Below are 24,582 nucleotides of genomic sequence, written 5' to 3'. Positions count from 1 at the left end.
GACTAGGGCTGGTATGAAGCTTTGCAGCTGCCAACTTGTCGAGTGTTTATGTTATTTAGTAACAGTTACAATTAAACTGTATCCTTGAGGATTCACTTACACTTTTCAATGTTACTGCTGACAAGGTCGAAAGCACTTCCCTGTATTTGTACTCTTTTGCTGGATACATTATTTTCTCAAACTCTCGTACGGTACGCGACAGTTGTGACTTGTTTCCGCTTTAAGCACACCCCAGTCTCAGCTCAGTAAGCTACGACTATTTATTCGTCTATCCACCCAACCAAACATGTGTAGTCTCCATTCCGGGTAAGCAAGCTTCCTTAACTTTTTGGTATCCATCTCGCCGCAGAGGGTCTGTTCATCGCTACGGGGACTGGGCAGAGCGTTTTTCCATTCAGCATCATTGAAGCTATTAACAATCATCGTATTGTACATACACTAATGTACATATACCAATATTTTATTCCTTTATGTTCTGTGTAAATGTGTGAGAGTTTACCAATCCAGCAAGAGTGAGTGCGACGTCTGATGACAGCAAGGCCGTGTTCCGCATAGAAAGCAAACCTCCACCTGGAGAATCGGAGCAGCTCGCAAAGATGCCCAAGCGCCTGACTTCAATGCTTAAATTCCGGCATTGCTTGGGCGGCAAGTAGAACAAAACGCCTCTGTATTCGATGTGGGAATCCTTATCCTTTTGGGTATTTCCTATGCCACCTTAAGACAGCCTGAAATTCGTATATAGTAATGAAGCATCCATGTAGTGTATTGTCACCATCAGAATAAACAACCATTCTGTGATATAATTTGTAATTTATCGTTAGAGCTGTCAATACGACCATGTAATTTGACAAATCTTAGTTGAACAACTGGCATCTTCACAAAGAGAAATTGTACCATGCAATCCTTTTACGACTTCCCGGTTTGATAATCCTATGCGTATTATATATCATTGAGTTTCCCGAAAATATCCAGGAGTTCCTTCTTGCAATATGGTTGCAGGGTCAATCGACGGGTTTAAGACTAAACCTTCAATTGGTTAAACAATATGGAGTAATCGTTTAGACATGGCAATCCAGGCCTCATTATATTTAGAAACATTGCCTTGCAAAGGTGTGCATAACTAAATACTGCCAAGGCGTATAATATATTTCGACACAGGAATCCACTGCTCTTCTGTACACAGAGGATATCAGCGATCTGCTGATGACCTGGTAAGATCCAACGACAATGCAAGTATACAGCTGACTGTTTCCTATCGTGCTTCTGGTTGGTATTTGTAGCAGATTTTAAATCGAACGAGGAAGTTGACATGGTTAATATAGCATATTTCCTTTCCACTTGTCCCAACATTGTTCGAATAATGCTTGGATTGCCCCAGCCTGGTAGGCCGGTGCCTTCAGCCCGAAAAAATTGATTAGTTGCAAGCAAATAAATCATGAAGAATGGACAGGATGCTTATGACCTATCTTAGATCCTTGAGTAATTGGAAATTCAATCTATCATGGACCGGAATCCATGCGGGCTTTGCAGAAGTGTTTGCATACGCATCGTCATAATCCACCTGGTGATGCAACATATTGTATTATGGTAATAACGAAAATAAAAATCACTCCATTTCGCGTTTTCTTTTCTTGACCAATGTGCAGGTACGTTGATCTAACCATGATAACGGAGGTGATGGTGTGATTGCTATTGAGTTCGACGATTTTGCAACCATTGTCCTTTCGATCTTTCTCGCCGTCAGCAGGGCAATGTCCTACTCACATTCATTCCATTACTATAGGTTCTCTCTTTATCGATCTTCCTGTTTCGTACCTTAACTTGCATGATTTTTACAAGCATATCTGGAATTAAGCTGAATTCTCTGATAGATTTGAAGATGGCAGCTTCTGAAAGTTTTGTCACTCGATAAAATCTTGGACTCGGCATATCCATCTTAAATGTTGATATAGTATGATTTTCAACTAATATCCCGCAGACGACCTGATTAGATACACCAAAAATCACCAGTCTGTTGTACATCAAACGCATTTCTTTGCTGAGCTTTACTTTATCAGATTCCAGTTGGCAAACGGCGTTCGGAGGCTTGAACTCAGCAGCCAGGATTTCACCATGCGTGTTGATTGTCTTCACGTAAACGATGAAGTCCGGTTTCAATGTTCCTTTGGTGTCTGTGAGGCTTTTGTTTGCCTGCAAAGAAATGTTAGCAACAGTAGAATATCCAATTATCACCATGCTTTACCAATTGGTCTTCAGTAGAGCTTCAGATTCAAAAACCGTATGTAGAAGTGGAGAAAGATAGGCATGTTCGAATGTATCTTCGACGTTGGTATCTGGGGCCGATGAAAATGAAAATCTTGACGTTCTATACGATGTGATTCACAAATTAATCATACTATCTACCATTGCAAAAAAGAAGGAAACAAACAGAATATCTTACAGTTGTAAGAGAGCAGTGGCTGTATATATTTCAAGTGGATCTTTTGACTCCACCGCTTCATTGAGGAATCTCGAGTTCATTGCCATGATGGATATCCAGTTAGACAGTCTCGACTAAATTTGCATTTTCAGAACAGTCTCGATGAGCCACGAACGCATAAATACGTACCAAAGAAACTCGCATGCACCAACCCAGAACTTTGTTGGTTGGTGTTATTATTTCGCTTTCATGAATCAGGCTGTCAAGGATAGCAGAATGTCGATCATATCCAAAGTATTTCGTGATGGATTTCGGCAAGTCTGATGCAAATAAGAAAATATTATTCAATGCCCTATAAAAACGTTAAGTATTCCATGCACGCCAATGAAAAATGCATACTTATAAAAGACGGAGATCCGATAAAGACTCGGGCTTTGGGAGCTGTGCTGAAACTTTGGCGAAATTACGGCATGCTTCGGTAACATTGAAACCATCTGTCGTATCGTCCTATAGAACCCATGCATGCTCCGTCTCATTTTCCAATTCCTCCTGTGTGGAATCATTGTAAACTAAGCTGTAATTGGAAAATAATCGCTTTGGATGATGATCGACAGTGATGTCCGAGGGTATTCTGTCGTCCGTTCATGCATTTTATTTCAATTCAAAGCAAAGCCTTAAGATATTACCTGCTTACCTCAGGTTCCGTGGCATGTAACCGGTCATGCAAACCAAGGGACTGTTCTTGAGCAGTTGCGACAATCGTTTCCTATTTGTATTTGAGTAAATCAAGCATCCGTCTATCGGGACTATTTCATCAACCTCTTCTCCTGTCGCATCCATGATTGATTCCTGTCGTTGCCTATTTTGCATCCGTCGCAGCCACATCGCGGTTGCATCATTTTCAGCGACCCATAGATCCAGGACGGTTTGTCGTCGACCTTCCTGAATGGTGGTTGTTTTGGCTTTCGCACTGATATCGGACTTCACCTTGACCAGTTTCTGCCAGTCGATCGGATCAACATCGTGTTCGACATATATGTTTGCTTTTATCGCTGCCGTTATGATCCTATCACTCCATATACGGCGTAATACGAGTGGATCAATAAATCTTCGTCGTGACCTAGTGCCAGCTGTCCCTGCAATAAGAACATCGACATCTTGGGCGCCTTACCGTCTCTGGCGCATTTCTCCAGAAACTAGGCGATGGCTTTAAAGGGTATTAGACGATCTGATCAAGAAGCTATTTTGTGTACATACCTTCGGCTGGGGTCAGTGTTCCTGGGAGCAAATCGCGTTTTGGGGAAGACATTGACAAGCGTTGAAAGAGAGGCCGATTGGAATTTATCAAACGCCATATGACCAAGGTGACGTCTGTCCTCCTGTTATCGTGATATCCAAATGTTGGAGACATGTTTCATAACGACTAAGGATTTCCTTTTCATGGTACTGTTTGGTTCTTCTTTAGACTAAAGTGCAATATTTTTAACTTTTGCTCGTGGGCAATACCATTCTTTGCCTCTAAACAAAGACTCCTTGCCTATATGGTGGAAATTCTGTACAGCGAAGGAGAGCTTGACAATGTCACTTGGTCTAATATGGTTCGGATGCGTTTGGTGTCCACAAACTGATTGCCGTTAAGCAATGGGTCGTTGAACTCCAGTTTGTCGATTTTTCCGGGCAGGATCCTCGGCAGATAAAGCATTAACCGACGGACCATTCTCTGTTTATTGAAAATTGCGGCCTGTGTGCCTAGAACATGGACTGCTGGAAGAACCAAGCCTTTTGTGGTTCAGCTTTGGTTTGTGATTAAGGCTGTACATTTTACTCTAGAGACGATTGTCCAACAGCTCTACTTCTAATCCTTTGCTTATATCTAATGATATGTGTCAGCTAACGGAATAGATGAAAGATTTATATTACCTTGGAAAGGTTTTATCCTTAAGTTGGGACACTGCTGTAACTGGGGAATTTGATAATAATACATACGGACTTTATTGGGATGGTGTTTATGAGCTTCTCTGGATTTGTATTACTCGAGAACAAGCGTGCTCAACGATTTTATCCATCTACTTATCACTGAGTGTGGGAAATTGCGCAAGGAAATTACTGCAGGCACAGAAATTTTTCCAGTGATTTTAGTAATTTTGTCTGTGTCCGAGCCGACCTGATAACTGTCCACATACAGTAGTAAAGATATACCTGTCGTCACTGCATTCAACTAGAGCATCTACGTTCAGGTTTTCCCAGCATATCATTCAGTCGTCATGTACTTATTATCATATAAACTAATACAAGGAACTTATGAATTAAAGAAGAACTGGGTGTATATCGACTGTAGTTTCAGTCTTTTTTATATGCAAATATTTCCGGATTCTCTTATAGCTCTCCGTGGGCAATCCGAGATCGCAACATGCTTCCTTGTGTTTTGCGGAAACCATAGGCCAGATAATTTTGATGTTATGACTCACTGATAAAGAATAGAAATGATTGCTGACCAGATGGACAATTAGCGGCTGTGGTTGCGGGCGCCGGTGGATGGAGTTTTCAATAGGAAATAGAGTGCTGTGATGTGTTGTATCTCGGTTTCTGTGGCGAAAACTGCGACCGGCCGTAGAAAAGAACCAGCTGTAACTTGACAAAGAATTGCAGCGTCGAAACAATGCTTCGTGGGGCAAAATCCATCCAGCAGATGGCTCTCTCCTTCTTCAATTCCGAAAGAGACACTTCTCAAAGCTCGTGTAAATTCGACGGTGGAACGACAGCAAAGATGCTTGAGGTATATCTCTTACTCTTTCGCATATGGTAGCGTACATCTGCTTTAAAGTCTGCAAAGCGACTCTGATCATTGTAGATTTGGGCTGCCAGAACGCGAAAACCACAGAATCCGCCCGGATCTACAGAAACTAAGCCAGTAATGACATGAGGAGGAATTCAGGATGTATCCAACTATAAATCGACGCTATAAAGCGATGTGAACGATGTATATCAATAGATAATGTCATGATACTAACCTTGGTGATGTGTATTTTATGTTTCTGAGCTGTGATTTATTATGATATATGTTAAATCAAAGAAAAGATTATCTTGGAAGTAGGGTTGCGCTTACTTCTTTGGAGGATATAATATGGCTTGAATCAAAAGACTTTGAAAGAAGGGAAAAAGAAGGATGGCTATCACAGGTTTTTACAAACGATCAATTTCTGGCCAGTGCAAATTTGGAGCCAGCGGCGTTGGATTATGGGTAGCAATGATATATTTCAAAAATGAATGATATCTAATCACTGCTGCTATTTACAGCATTTCTATAGAAGGAAGTGACGGTATCCATTGCCCGAGCAAATGCAGATCCACAGTTCTTCAACGTCATCTGCGATAAGTAAACGTCGTGCCTGTCTGAACCAATGCCTTTTAGTAAATGAGACAATATTTATTCACAATACTTTCTCAGAATACTCACGACGTGGTGCCTGCAACTACCATTTTTCGTCAGCAATACCCGGCAGAACGATTTCATCTTCGTATTCGGTAACATATGTTGAAACGGCAACTTGGAGTTTACTCGTATAGACATTCGCAGTCGATGTCACCTTCGTGCTTGTCGTCCTCTGCCCAAGCCTTGTAAAATTCATCCTTAATATTGCTGATGGCAGAAAGACAAATGATGGCTTGCAAAGGTCTCAGCGTTTTCTTCATCTGCTCATCCATGTAACTATTCTGAAACTTAAATTGCCTCATTGTGAGCATTTCTTTGTTATAAGCATGAATTTTGCTGAGGTCCTATGTAGACGATATTTGGTATGAGCATCTTATGTTTTTTATCGGATACTGGCTTACATTTTTGGTCAACCAAAGATGGATACTGTTGAAAAGTTTGAGAAAGCAGACCGGCGTGTTAAGAATCTGCTTGATGTTCCAGTGAGCTCATTCTACTCTCTGCGTAGAGCGTGCACCCAAATGCACATGTTGTTCAACCCATGCACCTGCCGAGCGCTCTTTATATGTTAGAAGTCTGGCATTCATTGAAGAGTTAATTACATATCTGTATAGCAGCGTTAACGTTACTTGATATACCTACTCATTATGTAATCGTCAAGAGTCTTCGCCTCCGGCGCATTTCTGATTACAATTCTGAGCTTGTTCAGCGCATCTTCAAATTCTATCTTGGTAGGTTTGAAGATCATATCATCAACCGCCTTGCAGATAGCCTTATACTCCTCCGTGTCTTGCTTTCGGCATTTGGATGCATGCAGCTGGAAATTCGTTTGGATGTGCCATGCACAAAGGATATGAGGTGCGTCAGGGAAATATGAACGTAGCGCTGCACTAAGTACCTTATCGTCATCAGTGACGAAAATGCCAGGTTTCGTTTCGTTATCGAGAAGTACTGAGTTGAGTTGCTGTTAAGACCCAATTTTACGACGTTTCTCTTTCATTTGTGACGACCGCATATACCACAAAAAAGGTGCGCAATATGTTTGTAGAATGTTCAGATAACACGTTATCGATCCCTGCAATGTTCACCAGAGGTATTTTGATTGCTGACGTTTTGTAGGCAGTGTCGATTATGAACACCTCTGGAAACGTCCTCGAGCGTTTGATAGCAGCGTCGTGCGTGAAGATACCCTCCATTGTTCTCTTTTGCTTACGATTGTAATGATTTAATGACCCCTTTGATGCAAATCCGGCGCCACCGCCCTACATATGCGATCGCCCATGAAGCATTTTTTATATTTTCACCAGCGCTTGCCCGCGCTCCTGCAGCGTGGAAGACGACGCTAATAAAGCTAGTCGAAGGGCATCCAATGTAACACGTTTTGGCTTGTTCTTTTTACACGTTGACAGTGACATAAATCGTCGAAGGATTTTTTTCTTCGGCACTCTGAAACACAAAAGATATTAATATGAAGAGCTATTCATTATACACCAACATGTGCGGTACCATCTTTCGATTCAACGTCATGCTCTTTATTTCCAGGCTCCAGTTTGCCATGATGAGATCTATTCTCGCCGCCATGGACGCGCTTCAAGTATGTATACTACGTGCCCTTAGCATTTTTGCTACTGCTGCGATCAATAGTCTTTGAAACCCTCTACACGGGCAAACTCTTTCCGCTTGTCGTATAGTGCTTCCCAGTTTCGAAAGCGGTAGATCGTATAGCTTCCATTTGTACAATCGTGGTTTGGTTACGAATAGCAGTCAAAAGTGTGAGAAAAGAAATCCGTGAGTTCGAGTTGGACTTTTATTGACGTTGAAAAGTAAAAAGTTTTACAATCGCCGTTTGTGCGCGTATTCAGTTCCTGGATATTGCATCGGTTAATGAAGTTGAGCGACTTCGGCTCTGATTTGAGTGGTTCATTGTTAATGTCCAATGGCAAGTCCGCAGTACGTGGGAGCTTTCCTCATTATCAACACTTAGTAACAAACCGGTGCTCCAATCCCTGCAAAGGTTTGTAGCGCCATTGCATAAATATGGCATGCTTGGAAGGCATACAAAGCTGATAATAGTATTATCCACCACATGAAGTTGTATCCTCGTATCAATTCTAGCAATCTCGAGCTTCGCATTGTGTGTGCTGTGTAAAACTGGCTTCGGATTTGAATTGACTTAACTTCTGATTGGTAAACCTTCCAATTCAATAAAAACTGTAACATATTTATGCAACTGATGACAAGTGCAAGGCATACAAAACTCTATTTAGATTGACGAGAAGCACAGATTTGTTGTGTAATAGGCAGAGAGCCAGTCAGCTCGGGCACAGACAAAATTACTAGAATCACCAGAAAAAGTCTGGCCAGTAGTAATTCCCATTGCGCAATATTCAGGAAGACATCGTCAAAGCGGACAGTGAATTGATTGCAGTAAACTTGCACCATCATCATTCAAAATTTGCCAATCGTTGCCACTATAAAAGGTTAAGCTTTTCGTTTTCTCACAGTCTTAACTCGGCTATATCTTGTTACTATGCCCAACCAAGATCATGATTTCCATTTTGATACCCTTCAACTCCATGCTGGCCAAGAGCCCGATAAGACCACAAATGCGCGGGCCGTGCCAATCTATGCTACTACTTCCTATACTTTCAATTCCACAGATCACGGTGCAAACTTGTTTGCGTTGCGAGAACCTGGAAATATCTATTCAAGGTAAATCATTCGGGGTTTTCTCCACAATCCGTTTGCTAAGAAAGATTTTGTGGCATAGATTGATGAATCCAACCAACGATGTAGTTGAGAAACGTATTGCTGCTCTGGAAAAAGGTGCAGCCGCCACTTTGGTGTCATCAGGTATGTGTACACGGATAACCTTGTTCATATTCACGTGCATATTCTGATTTTTGATTGCAACAACAGGCCAGGCTGCCCAGTTCCTTGCTCTGACCACCATTGCCAAAGCAGGCGACAACATCGTCTCAAACTCAAGCTTATACGGTGGCACGTACAACCAATTCAAGGTGCTTTTCCCAAGATTTGGCATCAAGGTCAAGTTTGTGCAAAGCGACGATCCGGAGGAGTTCGCAAAGCATATAGATGAGAACACCAAAGCCGTTTACGTCGAAAGTATCGGTAACCCCAGATTTTCCGTGCCAGATTTTGAGGGACTGGCGCGCGTAGCTCACAATGCTGGTATCCCGCTGGTGGTCGACAAGTAAGTGCATATCAGAATGCATTCGTGCTCAAGGTCATGCTGTTTAATGCAGTGATGTGTAGCACATTCGGTGCAGGAGGTTACCTCGTGAAACCCATCGAACACGGTGCAGACATTGTTGTTCACTCGGCTACAAAATGGATTGGAGGGTATGATAGGAAACGGGCGACATGGATGGTGACAAGTGAGCATATGTATGGCTGACCATTTTCTATATAGTCACGGTACAACGATCAGCGGTGTCATCGTCGACGCGGGAAGGTTCAATTGGAATAACGGCAAATTCCCAGAGTTCACAGAACCCTCTGAAGGCTACCACGGTCTTCGCTTCTGGGAAACTTTCGGAGCCCTTTCTTTTACATACCGCGTGAAGACTGAAGCGCTTCGCGATATTGGCGCATGCCTCAACCCGTTTGGAGCTTTCCTCATACTACAAGGTAAATGCAAAATCATCCGCAATGGAAATAGGAAAATGAATCTTATTGATACATCTACTTAAAGGATTGGAAACGCTGTCTTTGCGCGTACAGCGCCATGTTGACAATGCCCTGGAATTAGCTCGCTGGCTCGAAGCTAGAGACGATGTCAATTGGGTCAATTATGCCGGACTAGAAAACCACCCAACTCATGCAAACGCCCTGAAATATCTTAAACATGGTTTCGGTGGTGTGCTCACATTCGGCGCCAAGGGTTCGCTGAAAGCATTCATAGAGAATCTAAAGCTTGCGTCCCACCTTGCTAACGTCGGCGACGCTAAAACTCTTGTTATCGCTCCAGCTCTGACGACCCACCAACAATTGACGGATGAAGAGCAGCTTGCCGCTGGTGTGACCAAGGACATGATTCGCGTGTCAGTTGGTATCGAGTAAGTTAATACCTACAAGGAGAATTGGATCCAATTTGATTGACTCGTGGATGCTAGGCATATTGACGATATTAAGTGGGATTTTGATCAAGCATTGAAAGCAGCAGCAGCAGCAGCCGTCGCCAAGGAGTAAGAGAAGAAATAAAAACATTTCGCTAGAGACATCCCAAGAGAAAGAACGCTTTGAACACAAGAAGAGAAAATATAATAAAAGGATATCATGTATTGTATGAAAGTCTGTCGTAACGTTGCTTGCGGATATGCTTTGGAAGAGCCCAGCTCCACATCTTGAAGGCTATCCTGCAGAAGAATTTCCATTGGCCTAGACAGGTTCCGATCAAGATAAGCATGACGGTGTATACGGCAAGCTCCAGAAAAAAGAAAATCGCATAATAGTACAAAGTTCCTACACACCGTCATTTTATAACACATTTCTAGTAAGCTTCGCAAATCCTCTTACCTGCTTCCAATCGAAACGCTCGAGTAGAAATGGTGCGAGTGACGGCAACACTTGACGAGCCAGTGACAGCAAATATGCATACTCTCCAAAGCCATGTAAGATAATACAACAGTCGCTCACTTTTTGACACAGATGCTGTCGGGTTCAAGAGAGGATTGCTCTCTATCCTCGCCTCTTCATCCCGAGTCATGACTGCAATGCGAGTAATGGGCAAGCTGCTTTTGCGTGAGTGTATGAGAAACAACAAAGACTGTTCATGCGGGAAGGCGCGAATTTAATCATTTCTTTTCCGAATGAATTTCTCCAATGTATTACGCAAGTAATCAATCGATTTTTGTGTTATCAGATGTTGCAGTAGTATTGACACGAAAATAGAACACGTCGCTGGATTCGTTCTAGGTACGTTTTGTGATCAATGTGATCAGTTGAACGAAGGCATTCACCTGAAAAGTCGCCATATGCTGGGGAGCAACGAATCCTTTGATCAAGGCAGGTACAGCTGGTCTTGAGAATATATCACGCAGCTACCCACAAGGAGGTCTAAAACGATGGGCAGCTGAGCTTGTTTATCTTCTGACGCGTTGGCAGGTACAGATAGCTGACAAACTTTCCAAGGTGTGAAAACGAAACCTATTGCTGATCGTTTTGCTGCATTTAGTATGTCGTGCCTCTCGCGCTCAATCTAAGTGGATCTGTCGTGTACTATTACACGCTGGGCAAATCAGGTACTTTTTGACAACGTTGTATTCGCAAAGTTCCAGTGATTAAAGTGTCCGAACTCTCTCAGAGATGTCTCTTGCCGTGCCGATCACGAACTCGTTGACGTTCATCTTTTCACTTCTTACGGGGCTCCTATTGGGCGAGCAGCTGGGTGGAAAAGGTAAAGAAGACTACTAAACCTGATAATCTCGATGAACAACTAAAAGAGGTTCTTGGTTCACATCAAGATACTTGGATCGGGATGGCCTTGGTTATTGTCGGCGTCATCATTTGCGTTAGCAGCAAAGCTACTTCTTAGAGAATCTATCTGTTCCTAAAGTTAAATCACCAGGGAAAAAAATGCCCACCGACACAGTGAGCGACGAACAGTTCCGTGCGCGATTAGAGAACCATTTTGCTCAATACAGACTCAATCTACGTCTTCCCATTGTCAAAAACGTTTGTTTCGACTGTTGGTACCGCGTTGATCTGCTACTAGTCAATGAGCTCGGACTCTTTCGTCGTGCCGATATCTCACCGGACAAGACTGTCGAGATCGCTTGTGAGTTACGCTCATTTGAGAAGCCATTAGTATGGCCCGTTGATATTCGTGGACTGGCTATATGGAACAAGAACTTGCAGCACGCTGCTTCGCGAAAAAGACCCGGTTTCCAGGGAGCTGGCAAGGGCGGCTTCGAATACAAGATACCGAAACCATCCAGTCCGTTTATCACGACCGAGTGGTATTTGTATATCCATGTAAAAGAAGATGGTTTCTTCAATAATACTCTGCCGCTGCTGGTCGGTCCTATACACTTGGTGGACGAACAGCCGACCTCGGCCTCTATACCATCACATGCACCCATCGAAGTTTGGCCAGAGCACACGGAAATGGTTCATGAAACATTTCGAATGTTTGGAGACCAAAACCCGATCCTAATTCAAGAATCATGGGATGCAGGTATCCCAGGCAAGATTTGGGATTCTGCTCTTGCAATGCTTCAGTTTTTGGAGAATATGCATAAACAGAACCCACAAATATTCAGCAATGTCCATGTTATCGACCTAAGCGCCGGGTAACCTTGCATTTGGCCTGTCCGGGATCCAGTATCCGCTAACGCAATACCCGTTGATATAGGACAGGATTGCTTGGGCTTTGTGTAGCCAGCCTAGCAAGGAGCAGTCAAGGGTGCAAAGTAACCATCACAGAACTTGGAGAAGCGCTGAGTCTGGTCCATCACAATGTCGATCTGAACAAATCCAAGTTCTTACCAAATGCGATAAAAGTACAAGAATTGTTGTGGGGAAACGAGGAACACATTGCTGCTTGTGACAAGGCAGATATCATCCTTGCATCGGATTTGCTTTATGAAGCAGAATTCTTTCAAGATCTGTCAAAGACACTGAAAAGTCTAAGTACCAGCAGGACTGAGATCTTTATCGGATACAAACGAAGAGGACTGGAAGAATTGGAGGAAAATCGGTTCTGGTCATTGTGTCAAGATCAAGGCTTCCACGTTGAACTTATCACTGAGGGAATTCCAAGCTTAGCTCAAGCAATCAATGTACGATTTTACAGATTGAAATTGGCAAACAACTGATCGAATCGCCAAAGCTTATCAAGTCCCCCCTTTTCATGCCACCACTCATTGCATTTTTTCATTGTATAAAATACCTGCTATTTCCATTTGATGCTCGACTTGGCCGTGACACCATGTTTTACGTTAAAGGCAATGCATTTTTATCAGCTCTCACGTCAAGTGGAACGACGCTTATGCGTACGAGCGTGATGCGACGACGAGAGGATCCACAACGACTTGGAAACGATAAGCAAAGCATTGTTGATAACATCAACCCAGCAACTGTTGCCAAAAAGTCGCTTGATTTCTTCCCCATATGCTTCCTTACTTCCATGGCCTTAATATTGATTCCGATCCTTTGCAGTCTTATGGCTACTTCAAAGATACTAGAGAGCGCTATCAGTACAAACTATGGTGACAACGCTGGTGACAAGAATTCAAGCGGTGTCATTGGGAACTTCAACGTACCCCTGGCAATCGATTGCCCACGTTTGCCTGCTAGAAAAAGTCCAAGTAAGTCGGTACGAGACTTGAGACCAGACGATATACGCGTAGTAGCAGGACTCGGCGACAGGTAGCGTTACTTTGTAAAACCGGAAAATAAATGTATGCTAAATTCAGCTACAGTATAATGGCAGGCTTTGCTGCAAAGGGCATCCAAAACAACCGGTTCCTCAGTTTGAATACACTCAAAGAGCACCGTGGCGTGTCATTTGCAATGGGTGGTGCATGTATCATATCATTAATTTCACATTGCAAATGTGCGAACGCTATCCTAACCATGTGCGTATCATGCAGGATGTTGGGGCCACAACACTGCCCAATCTAATTCGCTTTTTCACACCGCACGTCTACGGACCATCCTTTGGAGATCAGTTTTTCACATTCTGCTATGGGCAAGATCTGTGTCCAGATTTCCAATACAGGCCGTCTATTGACTATCTGAATGCTGCGCAGTCTGGAGCCCGAAGTGAAAACCTTGACCATGAATTAGACTATCTTTTGAAACAATTGGAGGATGCCTACCAGGAAAACCTTATCCAACCAAGCGATTGGAAGCTATTGACAATATTTATCGGCTCTAACGATATTTGTCACTCGTGCACCACGCCGTCAGCGCTGCCGACATCGTTTGCTAGCAACATACAGAAAGCTCTTGAACGCATACGTCTCAATATTCGTAATGTGCTCGTGCAGATAGGTAAGCCATGGCAAACATGGCGTCAGCAGAGGAACACGCCCGTCTAAATGATATTGCCTAGTGGGGCTCTTACATGTGGATCAGATCTTTGTACTTACTGAGACTTATCCGGAGTACTGCCGACCTTTTGATCAAAGCACGTTCGTCCTCCATAATTACGAGTGTGAATGTGCGCACACGGAAGCTAACCGGACAATAATGAGTCAATTTACGCCACAATACAACTCTGCTCTCCAAACAATCGTTCGAAACACCGTAGTCAACGATACGTTCGCCGTTGTTTTCCAGTCCATCAATGCAGACATTAATACTTTCCCGATACAGGCTATCAGGTAAATATTACTCAAGTGTTTCACTCTCCCAGCAGTGGTAACAACAACAATAACAAAACATCAGAGTCTGAAACTTGTTTTTGACAGCGACGTTGACTGTTTCCATCCATCCGAGATGACACACGCCTGGCTGGCAAAACAGCTTTGGAAAATGTTATTTTTGCCATCAAGCCAGAAACAAAATCAGATCGTTTCATTTGATCCGAATCTCCCTGTTTACTGCCCGTCCTATTTGGATCGTTTCAAATTGGAGTAGAATAAACACGATTCAGCCGAAAAAATGCGCGCTCTGAGGTCAACGAACAGTAGTTTGTTTATTAAAGTTTCGTTGTAGTATGGAGCGTAGCAAGGCAGAAAAAGTTCGTATCATGTCCTTTACAAAAGGTACTACATATGGTGCTCTGCGTTATCTGTTTTGCGGGCAGTCTCTATTCATATTCGTCGATGCTTTAGATTACAGGAAGGGGGGCTCGTTGAAGTTCTCTTGTTACCTTGTCTTATGTGCAAACGACTTGCAAATGCAGCACTGACCGGCGCCCATATTAACGTACTTGTCAAAGATGTTTTCGAAAGCCATTTTGCTCAGGCACAGACACAAGGATTTAAAGCAGGCATTTAAAATATCTTGCTTGTCCTTTATATCTTTGTTGCTCGACGGAACTAACCGCAACTGTAACTCCCTTGCGGAGCTACAGCGTCTTGCATGATTATTTACTGTTATCTGACAACCCAGAAACAAACGATGACACAATGGGTTTCATGCGTGAGCAGAAAGGCTTTAATCATTTTGAAGATCCCATACTTGGAGGTCGCTGAGCAGCATGTCGGAGTCACCAATGAGTTCCTCGTTTCCTTGTGATTGAGAAACACAACACATATGCTCCATATATCAAGCATTTAGTTGGATGAGAAACAGGACAGACACAATATTATCAACATTATCAACATTGTTTCCTTTTTACTACTTTTACATAATATTCGATTATTTACACTTAGCTGCCCCACCAGGACAGCAAACCCAGACCATCTTCCTGTATAGTACACTAGAAATTCATATACGTTAGAATGTACGGCCGCGCAGAAAGTTAACGTCGTTGCTTCAACACTCACTGTCAGAGAATAAGGTGGTATCTTTGCCGAATTGGCCTGTAAATCGTTGACTGCAGTCAAATTTGCGGCTGATTGCCTTCGACCGGCATTGGCTGCCATGCTGGCAGTAGGCGTCTTGTCAGTGAATACTTCGCGTAGCACACGGAAACGGATAGGTTCATCGATATCCATAAACAACTTTTCGCCTTCGTAATTCCACACCCAAAGTTGCTCTGCAGGATCGCTACGTTACCATGAACTAATAAGTTATCTCTGATAGGTCAGTAGATGGTATTGGTTGGACAAGCCTTACAATTCTGATCCGATCTGCAGTGCTCCCGCAGGAATATGTATGTCATCGAAGAATCCGAGCGTCACTGTAATGGTCCTTAGGTTATCTTCCCAGTGGTTAACCAGACACGACCTTGCTCTCTTTCTTACCTTTTACGCCTGCTGGCGTGCAGCTTTTGACACGCCCTGTCAAGACCTCACCGACAAATGGTTTAAAGACAACGAGCCGAAATTTCGCTTGAAAAGAATTTTTAATAACTTGAACCACAGTGCTCTACCTTTGCGGTCTTACCTTTCACGTAGCTGCATCCGTCGAGGTGTAAGATAATACCAGGAGTTGCATGTAAAATGTCGTGTACGCAAATGCAAAGACCAACATCGGGGATCACCTAGGATGAAGGCTTGGTGAGCTCGCGTAAAAGAAGTGGTTACCGTTACCTTTACCTTGTTGGCAAACTTGTAATTCAAAACATCTTGAATAGCCTCGTTATCTGTCTTGCTAAAGCTTTTTGGCTCAATCTTTACCGTGTCCTCGACTTCGGTAAGTATGAACATGCTACAAAGTGGCTTTTCGGGAAAGAGGAAAGAGCGATTTCGCCTTTCAAGCATAATGAAATATATATATTGTTCATACACCTGGTTTTACGTTCAATAACTATCATTTATTCAACAGCTTTATAGCTGTTATACGTACATGGGCTTGCCAATTATCAACGAATCAATGTGTAAAAGCCTCCAAACGATTTTTAGTAACAAGAGGAACAGCATTCGGGAGAGCCCATTTTGGTTGAGGAGTCTCAAGTGCCTGGTAGCGCTGTAAGGGTGGAGGGATCCCGGTGAAAGGAACAGACTCGTAAACACAGTGCAGTGATGTACCCTAATTTTGCATCTGTAGTCAGCGACAGCTTACCACCGTGTATGCATATAATAATCCGGTCTTACAGGGTAGTTCACCATAATCCGAAAATGGAACTGTCCCAAGACATCGTGTAAGTACATCGGAAATACGACAGAACCTTTGTTCTTATACGTATAAATCGCTACACATCCATTCCAATGTGTTGTCAGAAATTACTTCCACGAGTTAGCAATAAATTTCAACCTACAGATATTTTCACCAAAAGCGTAGATATTGCGCTGCTTATCATTTAATACACGAATGCGAGTGACAAGGTCGGGATGTATTGCTACTGTTGGGTCAACTTCCCAGGTCAGATGAGCCATTTCTCCGTGCCTGTAGGTCTTTCCCGGTTTCACAGGATAGGTGATATTGAATCCTGTCCATGTAACAAAAGTTTCAGACCGGAATCCTTAGTTGCGGGCCAGCATCCAGAATATTACCAACGCAATAATCAGGGTTCACGCGAGGCGGGTTCGATCCATAAGGGTACAGAGCTTCGTCTGTCTCTTGACCGACAATAGGATGACCTACGATGGTCAGAAGTAATAGTAGCAACAGCTTGAAATCCATGCGTAAAACAAGAGGCGACAGAAGAGAGTTTCGAAAAGAAAGTCTTGTCCATTACTCCTTTATATCACATAATAGCAGTTACAACGTAGGGTAAACTTGTTTGTGACCAGTTTTTGGTTATTGTATGAGTACACGGCTTGCCATATCCGGGCTGATTACAGCAATAAAATCTTTGATAGCGTCGCGAGTTTCTTGTGGCATAGCTCTCCACAGCAGATGGACAGGTAGAGTGTTACCATCCTCAAATGCTATGCGTAATCTGCCTAAATCTTGCATTTTGACATCTTTCGGATTTATCGTGCCAGGGAGCAATCTGTCAGGATCTCGGCGAGTTTCATTCTTTGGATCCGAAAATACGACATATTTCGATTTGTCAAGTAATTTTTTACAATCGTCAATCGGATACCATGTGTACGTTTCCGCGTCAAGCAAGTCTGATGGGTGATATGTGCCTTTGTACTTCATCTTTTGACAATCGTGAATGTAGAAGCCTGTTCGATGGTCGCACAATCGTTGGTAACTGACAACTCGCCCAAGTTCCACACTTACCCATGTAATAATAATGCAGATCGCTCGATATCGATTCCGAGAACTCCTGGACTAGACTGATCTCTCGCAAAGCACTGTATTTTCCCAAGCCGAGGAAAGCGTATTCTGGATCATACATGAAGTAAACAGAGGAGACACATTTGGGTAAAATGTCTAGAACCGCAACTGCGACCAGTTTGCCATCGATAACGTATTTTTGATGAAAAGAGCCGTATCCTGAGCCGTGCTTTCCTTCAGGGAAAGGCTCTGGCTAAGAATCCGTGTTTATATGCAATTGCTTTGAAATGAAGATGAGAACGTTACCTGCAAAGGCGAATCGACAAGAAACCTTCGAAAGGAGCGCTCTGAAAGTTTTGAGGGCTTATCACGGTGAACTTCAATTTGGTATTTTCTGTAAACTTGGTATTTTTCATCACTGAAAGATGATGGCTCAAGCTCAATCTAGTGTACCAAATCGAGTCATTAGATGTCGCTTTTTTCAAAACCATAACCACTGTAATCAACATTTACCTTTAGTGCATGATTGAGGTCATGTTTATCTTCGACTTTGTGGATATTTTCTGCAAGGCTCCTAGATGTATCATAGTTGACTTTAGATGACCGGACAAATCTATTGCGAGACGCCGTTAAGTTAATGATTAACAAAATGGTGTAGCGCCTGGATATTATTACTTTTCCTTCATATTCTCATCCGCACCATCATGCTTTGGCTGCCAGGAACCTTCAATGTAGCGGTTGAACTTGTTGATTACTTTACGTTGAGATTTTGTTGCCTGAAAACCATTTGCATCCAGTCGTATCGTATACTGTGGACAGCAGCTTTTGCTTAGGTCAGGTTTATACAGATACTTTCCGGACCTAAGGTACATATTCAGTTGTTGGTTCGTATCCATTCATGCGTTCAAGTGACAAGTGACCTGCGCCAACCATGATCTACAAACGTTTGGTAATCCTGTGTTCCACTTTCAGTCTTCAACACGTTTGAAACCTCCTTAGCAATGCATTTGTTTCCTTACAGTGCATGTCAGTGAATGAGCCCAAACTCCGTAGGTATAAGACGTGTCATCTGAATGACAGTAGCCACAGCTGCTGTTTCCATAACCACACGGTGATAACACTGAGGTGCGTGTATCGGTCATTGCGCATCTATGGGAAACCGGTAAATCGCCGGTAGTTGGAAGTTAATGACTGGGCTGAAGATATAGAGTCCGAGAGACTACGTGTATTTGACTTTTATCAATTGCAGACCTGCATCAGGCAATGGTGACAAATGATTATCCTATAGTCGCAAAACAACACAGTAAATAGCTTCAAAATGTAAGTAAACGAGAGAAAAATAGGGACAATATGCGGGCGACGAACGCGAAGGAGAAAAAATGTCTAAAGGTCTTTGTCTGTGAATGGAGACCAGTGATTATTTCGACTAGCTGCTACTTCTCAAAAGATCGACGACTTCCTGCCCATATTACTACTTAGAGTATGCACAGCGATATTTAGGGACGATGATTAGATCGATCAAGATTGCCTTCGACGAGTGGTACAAATAATTTGCGAGGAAGTCAATCGGTAGAGATACAAATGACGGCTGAAATCAGGCTGCTATTTTGTATCCGCAAAGATGGTGTCTCCTAGCCATTGTAGACATGGTATGAGAAACCGACAAGCAACCATTCTCAGATGCTTTTTGAATGTATGGTTATGAACAATAGATAGTCATATGGTCCTACACGACTGAAAATTAAGTAGCATAACTAAATGAAAATCAGAGACCAGTCTCCCTTGGATGCCTGACTCTTGTCCGTAATAATGCAAATCGTTCAGATCGGTGGTATTCTGAGGATTACAAGAGGTATGTTGTCGCGTGGCGACTGCGCTACTGGAATTAATATTCTTTAACCACTAGATCAATACATGGTCTCAACTTCAGCGATGCATCACTCAACTTATTGAGCTCTGCATGTCGTCTTTTTTCGACTTGTGACATATGAAAGAGTAAGTCAATGATGGAAAACGGACAATATGTCGTTCAGATCCGGTTTTATTGGACCTTAGAATAGGATTGGATGATTGACTATTAAGAATACACCATGTCTTATACACTATCTTTGAAGGTATTCTCTGTTCGAACGCGCAAGTGACATTCTTGCCGTCTAAATTCCTTTGCTCTCACTATTTTCAAGTTCTTGCCATTGTCAAGCACGCGATTACTGCGTTGAGAGTAGAATTCAGTCTGTCAGGCAGGACACGACTCATAAACGTAAAATCCTTGTCGCTTTCTTTTTGCTTTAGCGATTCTTGTAACAATTTGGCACAACCGTGTTGGCTTTCTTTCTTCGTCAATCCTGCCTCTGCTTCTTCCGCTAACGGATAAATTTGCTCCTTTAGATGTATTTAGCAATCAAAGATATTGTCTGACGTGCATTGGCGATTTTTGCGCAATGTATTTTATACTCCAACAATCGCAACAGAATCTTCAGAAAGTCACCAACGACTCTTGGATGCAACGGTATAAACAATTCGTCGACCAGGCTTGCAGAATATACACCTTCAACTTTCTGACTGCATACATGTATCCGCAGAAATCTGAACGATAAATAAATGTTAGAGTCATTCTTATACTACAACCGGAAAACGGAAGACATACCGCGCCGTTCCATTCCGATCGTGTATATATCTTTGCTTTGCGGCAACGGTAGACTTAACATGTATGATAGATTACATTTATTGACGCGGATGTTCTTCGTCTGTTGCAGAAGAAGCTGCGTCGCGGATACAGTTTTCTTCTCCCACTCAATCGTCGAGAGAGCCATTTCTTCTGCACCTTTCGTCACTACTGCTAGGCCAACTTCCTGCTGTACATCCTTTCGCCTGATTCCACTCCGTATCTCTTCCCTTCATAATCTCCCGAGCACTTTTATTGTTGAAGGAGATCTTAGTACTTTGGAATCATAAAGCTAATGATCAAAACATTGAACGGACTGTCTCTCCTGGGAACTTGCGTGCGCTTCGTAAGGACGATCCCCTGCAACCCGTTCGGCACCTCACATTGTTACTTCGAGACCAGGAACCGTACAATACGAGACCCTGCATCTAATGTAGGATGCTTCGCCTACTGCCGGTTTGGTCTAAGCGATAACGAGGATGAAACGCCGGTCGGGTCACTTCTTTTCATGGCGTATATTGATACGCCCCATGCTACTGTATTCCAAGATCGGTAATCAAACGGAACCCTTTTAACATTTTAAGTACAAAAATTATTCAGCAAATGTAAGTAAACAAATCTGGTCCATGCATAATTATATTTATTCCTGGCAGTGAAGTGAATCTACAGAAGGCAATGCGCACGTTTAGCACGAAAAGGAAGGGAATAAAGGCCTGAATCCTGTTTTAGCGGGAGATGCAAATGGACTGGAAGAAGAGTCTCATCCAATTTGTCAGCATCTTTTTTGGTCCTCTTCCAAGAGCGTTACCTATCAAAATGCTGGTAAATTGCTGATCAGATTTATCACATAGTCTTGTCGCTTTCGGTCTCCAGTTCGCATCATTGCCTACGGGTTGGCCAACGCTCCGTAAACAGTCTGATATCAAAGTTGCCTTCGTCGGTGCCAATTGCTTTGTCGCACTGAGTTTCATTATGTTGTTAAGCGACAGAAGTCTCATTGGACACTAGATGATGCGAGAGACAATGAATACGGCGATGAGAATTATACGAACTGCATATCAGTGAGGTGCAACTTGTCAACTCTCGAGAGATATTGTTATTAATAAGGAAAATTTTGGTCGTTAATATTTTTGCAGTCGACCCGATCAGATCCAGAAGCTGCAAAACTTACTTTAATGGAATGGAAGAAGCATGAAGAGCAGACGCAGAATAGCAGTCTATATAGAGACATTTATCGAGAACTGTAAGTCAATGGATCAGGTGCAAGGTTCTTGATAACTTAACCACAAAAAGTTTGAATGCATACATTCATCCTACGATACAATGGTAGTCGACGAAGATAAATATTTGGAAGTTGTATTGCTACCAATATTGCGATCATATCTTGAAAATAGCAGTTACATTCACAATGAAGGTTAAGTGAAATTAAGGGATAATGCTTTCAAAGATCTAAGAAGGGAAATGCGCTAGGATCAATGGTGCCATAATAGCAACACGCACCAGTCGTCAGGTGTTTGATACGACTGCAGAAGGCTACAAAGGAGACTTCAGGTTTACATAAACTGTGGGAATGGAAGCGATTTGCTGCTATTGCTTGAGTACGGGCCACCAAGAGCCAGCTCAAATGACGATTTGCTCAAGCTGGCTAACCGCTTGACAGATTGCTTAGACCAGGCAATTTTGGGAAGTGGCAGGCGATCACAATATTGAGACAGAGAATTACGACGCGTACAGAATTTTCCTAGCCGCTATAGTAAAGTCAAACAGTTCATCCAATCGTTGGATATCGATATCAGCGCGCAAACTCGTCTGTGCACCAAGTATTCCGTGTGTAAAATCTTATGTGTGTCGTACTTGTGGATTTCAGATAAATGGCAAGGTCCAAGTAAAAAGGGACAGCAGAGTCCTATGAGATTGGATGTATATTTTTGTAATGATTCTTTTTTCTATCAAACTAGTCCTCTAACCTCTAGGAATCCTCTTCCAGGTGCATACTGGTTTGATGTTTCTACGGATACAGTACACACTTTGCAGCCAATGTGTTCAAGAGAGCGATCACGTTTTTCTCACCGGCAGCAAATACAAACACAATTCAAACTGCTATGGAGAGATATGGCACCTTATGCACAGACATTTTACTGTGCACAGAATCCCTAACCGCAAAATAGTCCAAAACAATATGTCACACACATTCAGCTTACCATAATGACTGGGAAAAGTTTTATACACAAGCTGGTGGTAATTCCTCAAATGAAATATAGCTTCATATATAGCATATTCCAATCTCATGTCTCAGTCACGGAGAATAACCAGGCATTGAGGGTTGATTTTATAGTCCATCAACAGATCCGCTGAAAACTCCATCTTCCATCGGTCGCAACGTCCACAATAGACACATGATGTTACTGTTATTCTTTCCATACACTCCTGATTAGCGATATTAACTAATATAAAAAATTCATAGCATTTCCGTTACTGAGGGAGAGCTAAATGTGTTCCCAAGTCGACCCATAAATAGATAATGCCCATTAATGATGATTCATTCATCTGCAAAGTAATGTGAAGATACAAGATAGTAGCTTCTCTTTCTTCTATTAGTACACCTTTATTTCTATTCCAATTCAACATCTTCGTAATTCGTCCCAACAAATGTTCTCTGAGCATGCATTTGCTACTCACGGAATTCCATATGCCTTAACTTTATCGCAAGCAACAGGAGGAAGAGCTGTACGCGAAAATCACCAAACACAGACTCTATCCACGTTTGGAAATTGTTTTTCCTCTGTCATTGGCCCGAGGAGATCTCAAATTCGAAAAATCGCTGTGGAAGCGCCTTTTTTTGGAGGCTGTAGCAATCTGAGGAGTTGGTGGAACGCCGGTTTTTTGATGGAAAACTATGGTTAATTAATTTATGCACCTTGCTCACGCGTTGGATGGAAAAGTGTATAAGAGGACATGGGCTACAAAATTAATGCTCACTTTTGGAGTTTGGGTATTCAGCATCTGCATTCCCGAAACTCGCAGCGTTTATACGCGAAGCGCATGCGCGACGCCAGGAGCGCCCGAGACAAGGTTTAAGGGTCAAACATTGAATACATCTTTTGTGTCAAGTCTTGATATTCCCGAGCCTCGCTGTGTTTTTGCGCGAAGCGCATCGCGACGAATGAGCGCTCCAACACTTTCAGGAGATAACGAGGAGAACTCTGCAGTTATGGACTAAGGTGAAAATGCCGGGCGTATGTGCGCGGTGACGCAGAAGGCCCAGCAGCAAATCAAGAGTGTATTCCATGGAGCGCTGGTTCGAATAAATCGGGAATTCGACGCTGCTGTGCTTGCAGAAGCCTGCTGATGCCCTACTCATCAGCTTGGTATCGACTTCCTCGATGATCACCTCATAACCTACCCCATCCTGTACAACCCGCCCCTTCCACTTAGACTTTTCCCCACTGGGGGTTTTTTTTTTCGGTCCATAAGCCAATCCCTTCTATCTCTTTTCCTTCGTTTCCCAAGGCGGCCAAATGCCTATAGGCGAGGGCCTAATGCCTTAATAAAGAAAAACTTTGAACTGTGCTTGCAGAAGCGAAGCAGATGCAAAACCGCCGGAGAATGGAGGTTTATGAAGGCCAAGCGAGTAGCACAACGCCTCGAATTCACTGGAAATATTCCCCAAACGTCGAATTCATCCTGAAATTTATTGAACCTAGCACGCGAAAAGATACAACGCTTTGTGCAACTTCCTTCTTTCCTGCTCGATTTCCTTTTGGATCGATAAAATCCAGAAATGTCGAGCTTTCGCATAGGTTTCCATAATTTTTTTCCCTGCATGCATATAAAAGCTTCGAAAGACCAATCAACGGGAGTTTCTTCTTTTGATATTCGCTTCAGCATTTCGTCTACAACTTAATGTTATATTTCCAAAATACTGGGCCAATGACGCTACGACCATTGTGGTGAAACCAATACTGTTCGACGTTCCAAAAGACTATGCATCTACAGCAGTGACGATGCGTACGTATTGCATGTTATACTGCGGTATATTATCATCGAGTGCTGCCAATTGATATATACTATCACCAGAATGCATATATTCTGTCGTCTTCGCCGGATTCACTAGATATGAATGCATGGTTTTACTTAAGAAGCGAGAAGAAATACGGAAGACCCCTTTTATCAATTTCCTGCTTTTGTGTCTGTTGACAACGATAATCTCTCTGGAGCCATTACTCCTGGCAAATATCTTTGGGTGGATGAAAGTATGTGTCAATGGCTAGGTAAAGACATGCCTTTCCTCAAGGAAGTGCCTCGAAACCGCATCCT

At 42.8% G+C, this 24,582-nt stretch overlaps 11 protein-coding genes across 11 annotated transcripts; 5 read left to right on the top strand and 6 right to left on the bottom strand.

Moving 5' to 3' along the window:
* Nucleotides 1-1,606: 1,606 nt before the first annotated feature.
* VTP01DRAFT_3869 (uncharacterized protein) lies at nucleotides 1,607-3,774 on the bottom strand (the record flags this gene model as incomplete). Its single annotated transcript, XM_069382487.1, has 10 exons — nucleotides 1,607-1,756; nucleotides 1,816-2,179; nucleotides 2,243-2,365; nucleotides 2,441-2,553; nucleotides 2,609-2,771; nucleotides 2,847-2,926; nucleotides 2,990-3,050; nucleotides 3,114-3,539; nucleotides 3,591-3,626; nucleotides 3,677-3,774. 10 exons carry the CDS (start codon nucleotides 3,772-3,774, stop codon nucleotides 1,607-1,609), a joined length of 1,614 nt encoding a protein of 537 aa, XP_069235803.1.
* A 2,200-nt stretch (nucleotides 3,775-5,974) lies between these two features.
* Nucleotides 5,975-7,048, bottom strand: VTP01DRAFT_3868 (uncharacterized protein; the record flags this gene model as incomplete). The annotated part of the gene is made up of 5 exons (XM_069382486.1): nucleotides 5,975-6,196; nucleotides 6,254-6,278; nucleotides 6,491-6,669; nucleotides 6,751-6,816; nucleotides 6,875-7,048. The coding sequence occupies 5 exons, from the start codon at nucleotides 7,046-7,048 to the stop codon at nucleotides 5,975-5,977; spliced, it is 666 nt and encodes a 221-aa protein (XP_069235802.1).
* Nucleotides 7,049-8,382: 1,334 nt separating this feature from the next.
* VTP01DRAFT_3867 (uncharacterized protein) lies at nucleotides 8,383-10,064 on the top strand (the record flags this gene model as incomplete). Its single annotated transcript, XM_069382485.1, has 7 exons — nucleotides 8,383-8,564; nucleotides 8,623-8,705; nucleotides 8,772-9,066; nucleotides 9,129-9,215; nucleotides 9,286-9,503; nucleotides 9,568-9,931; nucleotides 9,989-10,064. The coding sequence occupies 7 exons, from the start codon at nucleotides 8,383-8,385 to the stop codon at nucleotides 10,062-10,064; spliced, it is 1,305 nt and encodes a 434-aa protein (XP_069235801.1).
* An 85-nt stretch (nucleotides 10,065-10,149) lies between these two features.
* On the bottom strand, nucleotides 10,150-10,581 carry VTP01DRAFT_3866 (uncharacterized protein; the record flags this gene model as incomplete). The annotated part of the gene is made up of 2 exons (XM_069382484.1): nucleotides 10,150-10,337; nucleotides 10,392-10,581. 2 exons carry the CDS (start codon nucleotides 10,579-10,581, stop codon nucleotides 10,150-10,152), a joined length of 378 nt encoding a protein of 125 aa, XP_069235800.1.
* A 116-nt stretch (nucleotides 10,582-10,697) lies between these two features.
* Nucleotides 10,698-11,409, top strand: VTP01DRAFT_3865 (uncharacterized protein; the record flags this gene model as incomplete). The annotated part of the gene is made up of 6 exons (XM_069382483.1): nucleotides 10,698-10,710; nucleotides 10,767-10,790; nucleotides 10,843-10,979; nucleotides 11,050-11,116; nucleotides 11,179-11,271; nucleotides 11,318-11,409. The coding sequence occupies 6 exons, from the start codon at nucleotides 10,698-10,700 to the stop codon at nucleotides 11,407-11,409; spliced, it is 426 nt and encodes a 141-aa protein (XP_069235799.1).
* Nucleotides 11,410-11,450: 41 nt separating this feature from the next.
* Nucleotides 11,451-12,691, top strand: VTP01DRAFT_3864 (uncharacterized protein; the record flags this gene model as incomplete). Its single annotated transcript, XM_069382482.1, has 2 exons — nucleotides 11,451-12,166; nucleotides 12,229-12,691. The coding sequence occupies 2 exons, from the start codon at nucleotides 11,451-11,453 to the stop codon at nucleotides 12,689-12,691; spliced, it is 1,179 nt and encodes a 392-aa protein (XP_069235798.1).
* A 113-nt stretch (nucleotides 12,692-12,804) lies between these two features.
* On the top strand, nucleotides 12,805-14,459 carry VTP01DRAFT_3863 (uncharacterized protein; the record flags this gene model as incomplete). The annotated part of the gene is made up of 4 exons (XM_069382481.1): nucleotides 12,805-13,244; nucleotides 13,309-13,871; nucleotides 13,933-14,203; nucleotides 14,291-14,459. The coding sequence occupies 4 exons, from the start codon at nucleotides 12,805-12,807 to the stop codon at nucleotides 14,457-14,459; spliced, it is 1,443 nt and encodes a 480-aa protein (XP_069235797.1).
* A 736-nt stretch (nucleotides 14,460-15,195) lies between these two features.
* On the bottom strand, nucleotides 15,196-16,138 carry VTP01DRAFT_3862 (uncharacterized protein; the record flags this gene model as incomplete). Its single annotated transcript, XM_069382480.1, has 6 exons — nucleotides 15,196-15,246; nucleotides 15,314-15,536; nucleotides 15,606-15,669; nucleotides 15,734-15,820; nucleotides 15,876-15,972; nucleotides 16,028-16,138. The coding sequence occupies 6 exons, from the start codon at nucleotides 16,136-16,138 to the stop codon at nucleotides 15,196-15,198; spliced, it is 633 nt and encodes a 210-aa protein (XP_069235796.1).
* A 163-nt stretch (nucleotides 16,139-16,301) lies between these two features.
* On the bottom strand, nucleotides 16,302-17,054 carry VTP01DRAFT_3861 (uncharacterized protein; the record flags this gene model as incomplete). The annotated part of the gene is made up of 4 exons (XM_069382479.1): nucleotides 16,302-16,460; nucleotides 16,526-16,623; nucleotides 16,690-16,860; nucleotides 16,925-17,054. 4 exons carry the CDS (start codon nucleotides 17,052-17,054, stop codon nucleotides 16,302-16,304), a joined length of 558 nt encoding a protein of 185 aa, XP_069235795.1.
* Nucleotides 17,055-17,171: 117 nt separating this feature from the next.
* On the bottom strand, nucleotides 17,172-18,742 carry VTP01DRAFT_3860 (uncharacterized protein; the record flags this gene model as incomplete). The annotated part of the gene is made up of 7 exons (XM_069382478.1): nucleotides 17,172-17,545; nucleotides 17,604-17,853; nucleotides 17,907-18,044; nucleotides 18,114-18,213; nucleotides 18,276-18,461; nucleotides 18,521-18,555; nucleotides 18,620-18,742. 7 exons carry the CDS (start codon nucleotides 18,740-18,742, stop codon nucleotides 17,172-17,174), a joined length of 1,206 nt encoding a protein of 401 aa, XP_069235794.1.
* A 1,818-nt stretch (nucleotides 18,743-20,560) lies between these two features.
* VTP01DRAFT_3859 (uncharacterized protein) lies at nucleotides 20,561-21,273 on the top strand (the record flags this gene model as incomplete). The annotated part of the gene is made up of 2 exons (XM_069382476.1): nucleotides 20,561-20,817; nucleotides 21,117-21,273. 2 exons carry the CDS (start codon nucleotides 20,561-20,563, stop codon nucleotides 21,271-21,273), a joined length of 414 nt encoding a protein of 137 aa, XP_069235793.1.
* Nucleotides 21,274-24,582: the final 3,309 nt, after the last annotated feature.

This window comes from Rhizomucor pusillus (genome assembly GCF_041956525.1).
Source record: "Rhizomucor pusillus strain CBS 183.67 unplaced genomic scaffold VTP01scaffold_19, whole genome shotgun sequence".
Lineage (NCBI taxonomy): Eukaryota > Fungi > Mucoromycota > Mucoromycetes > Mucorales > Lichtheimiaceae > Rhizomucor > Rhizomucor pusillus.
This window is presented reverse-complemented; position numbering and strand designations above follow the sequence as displayed.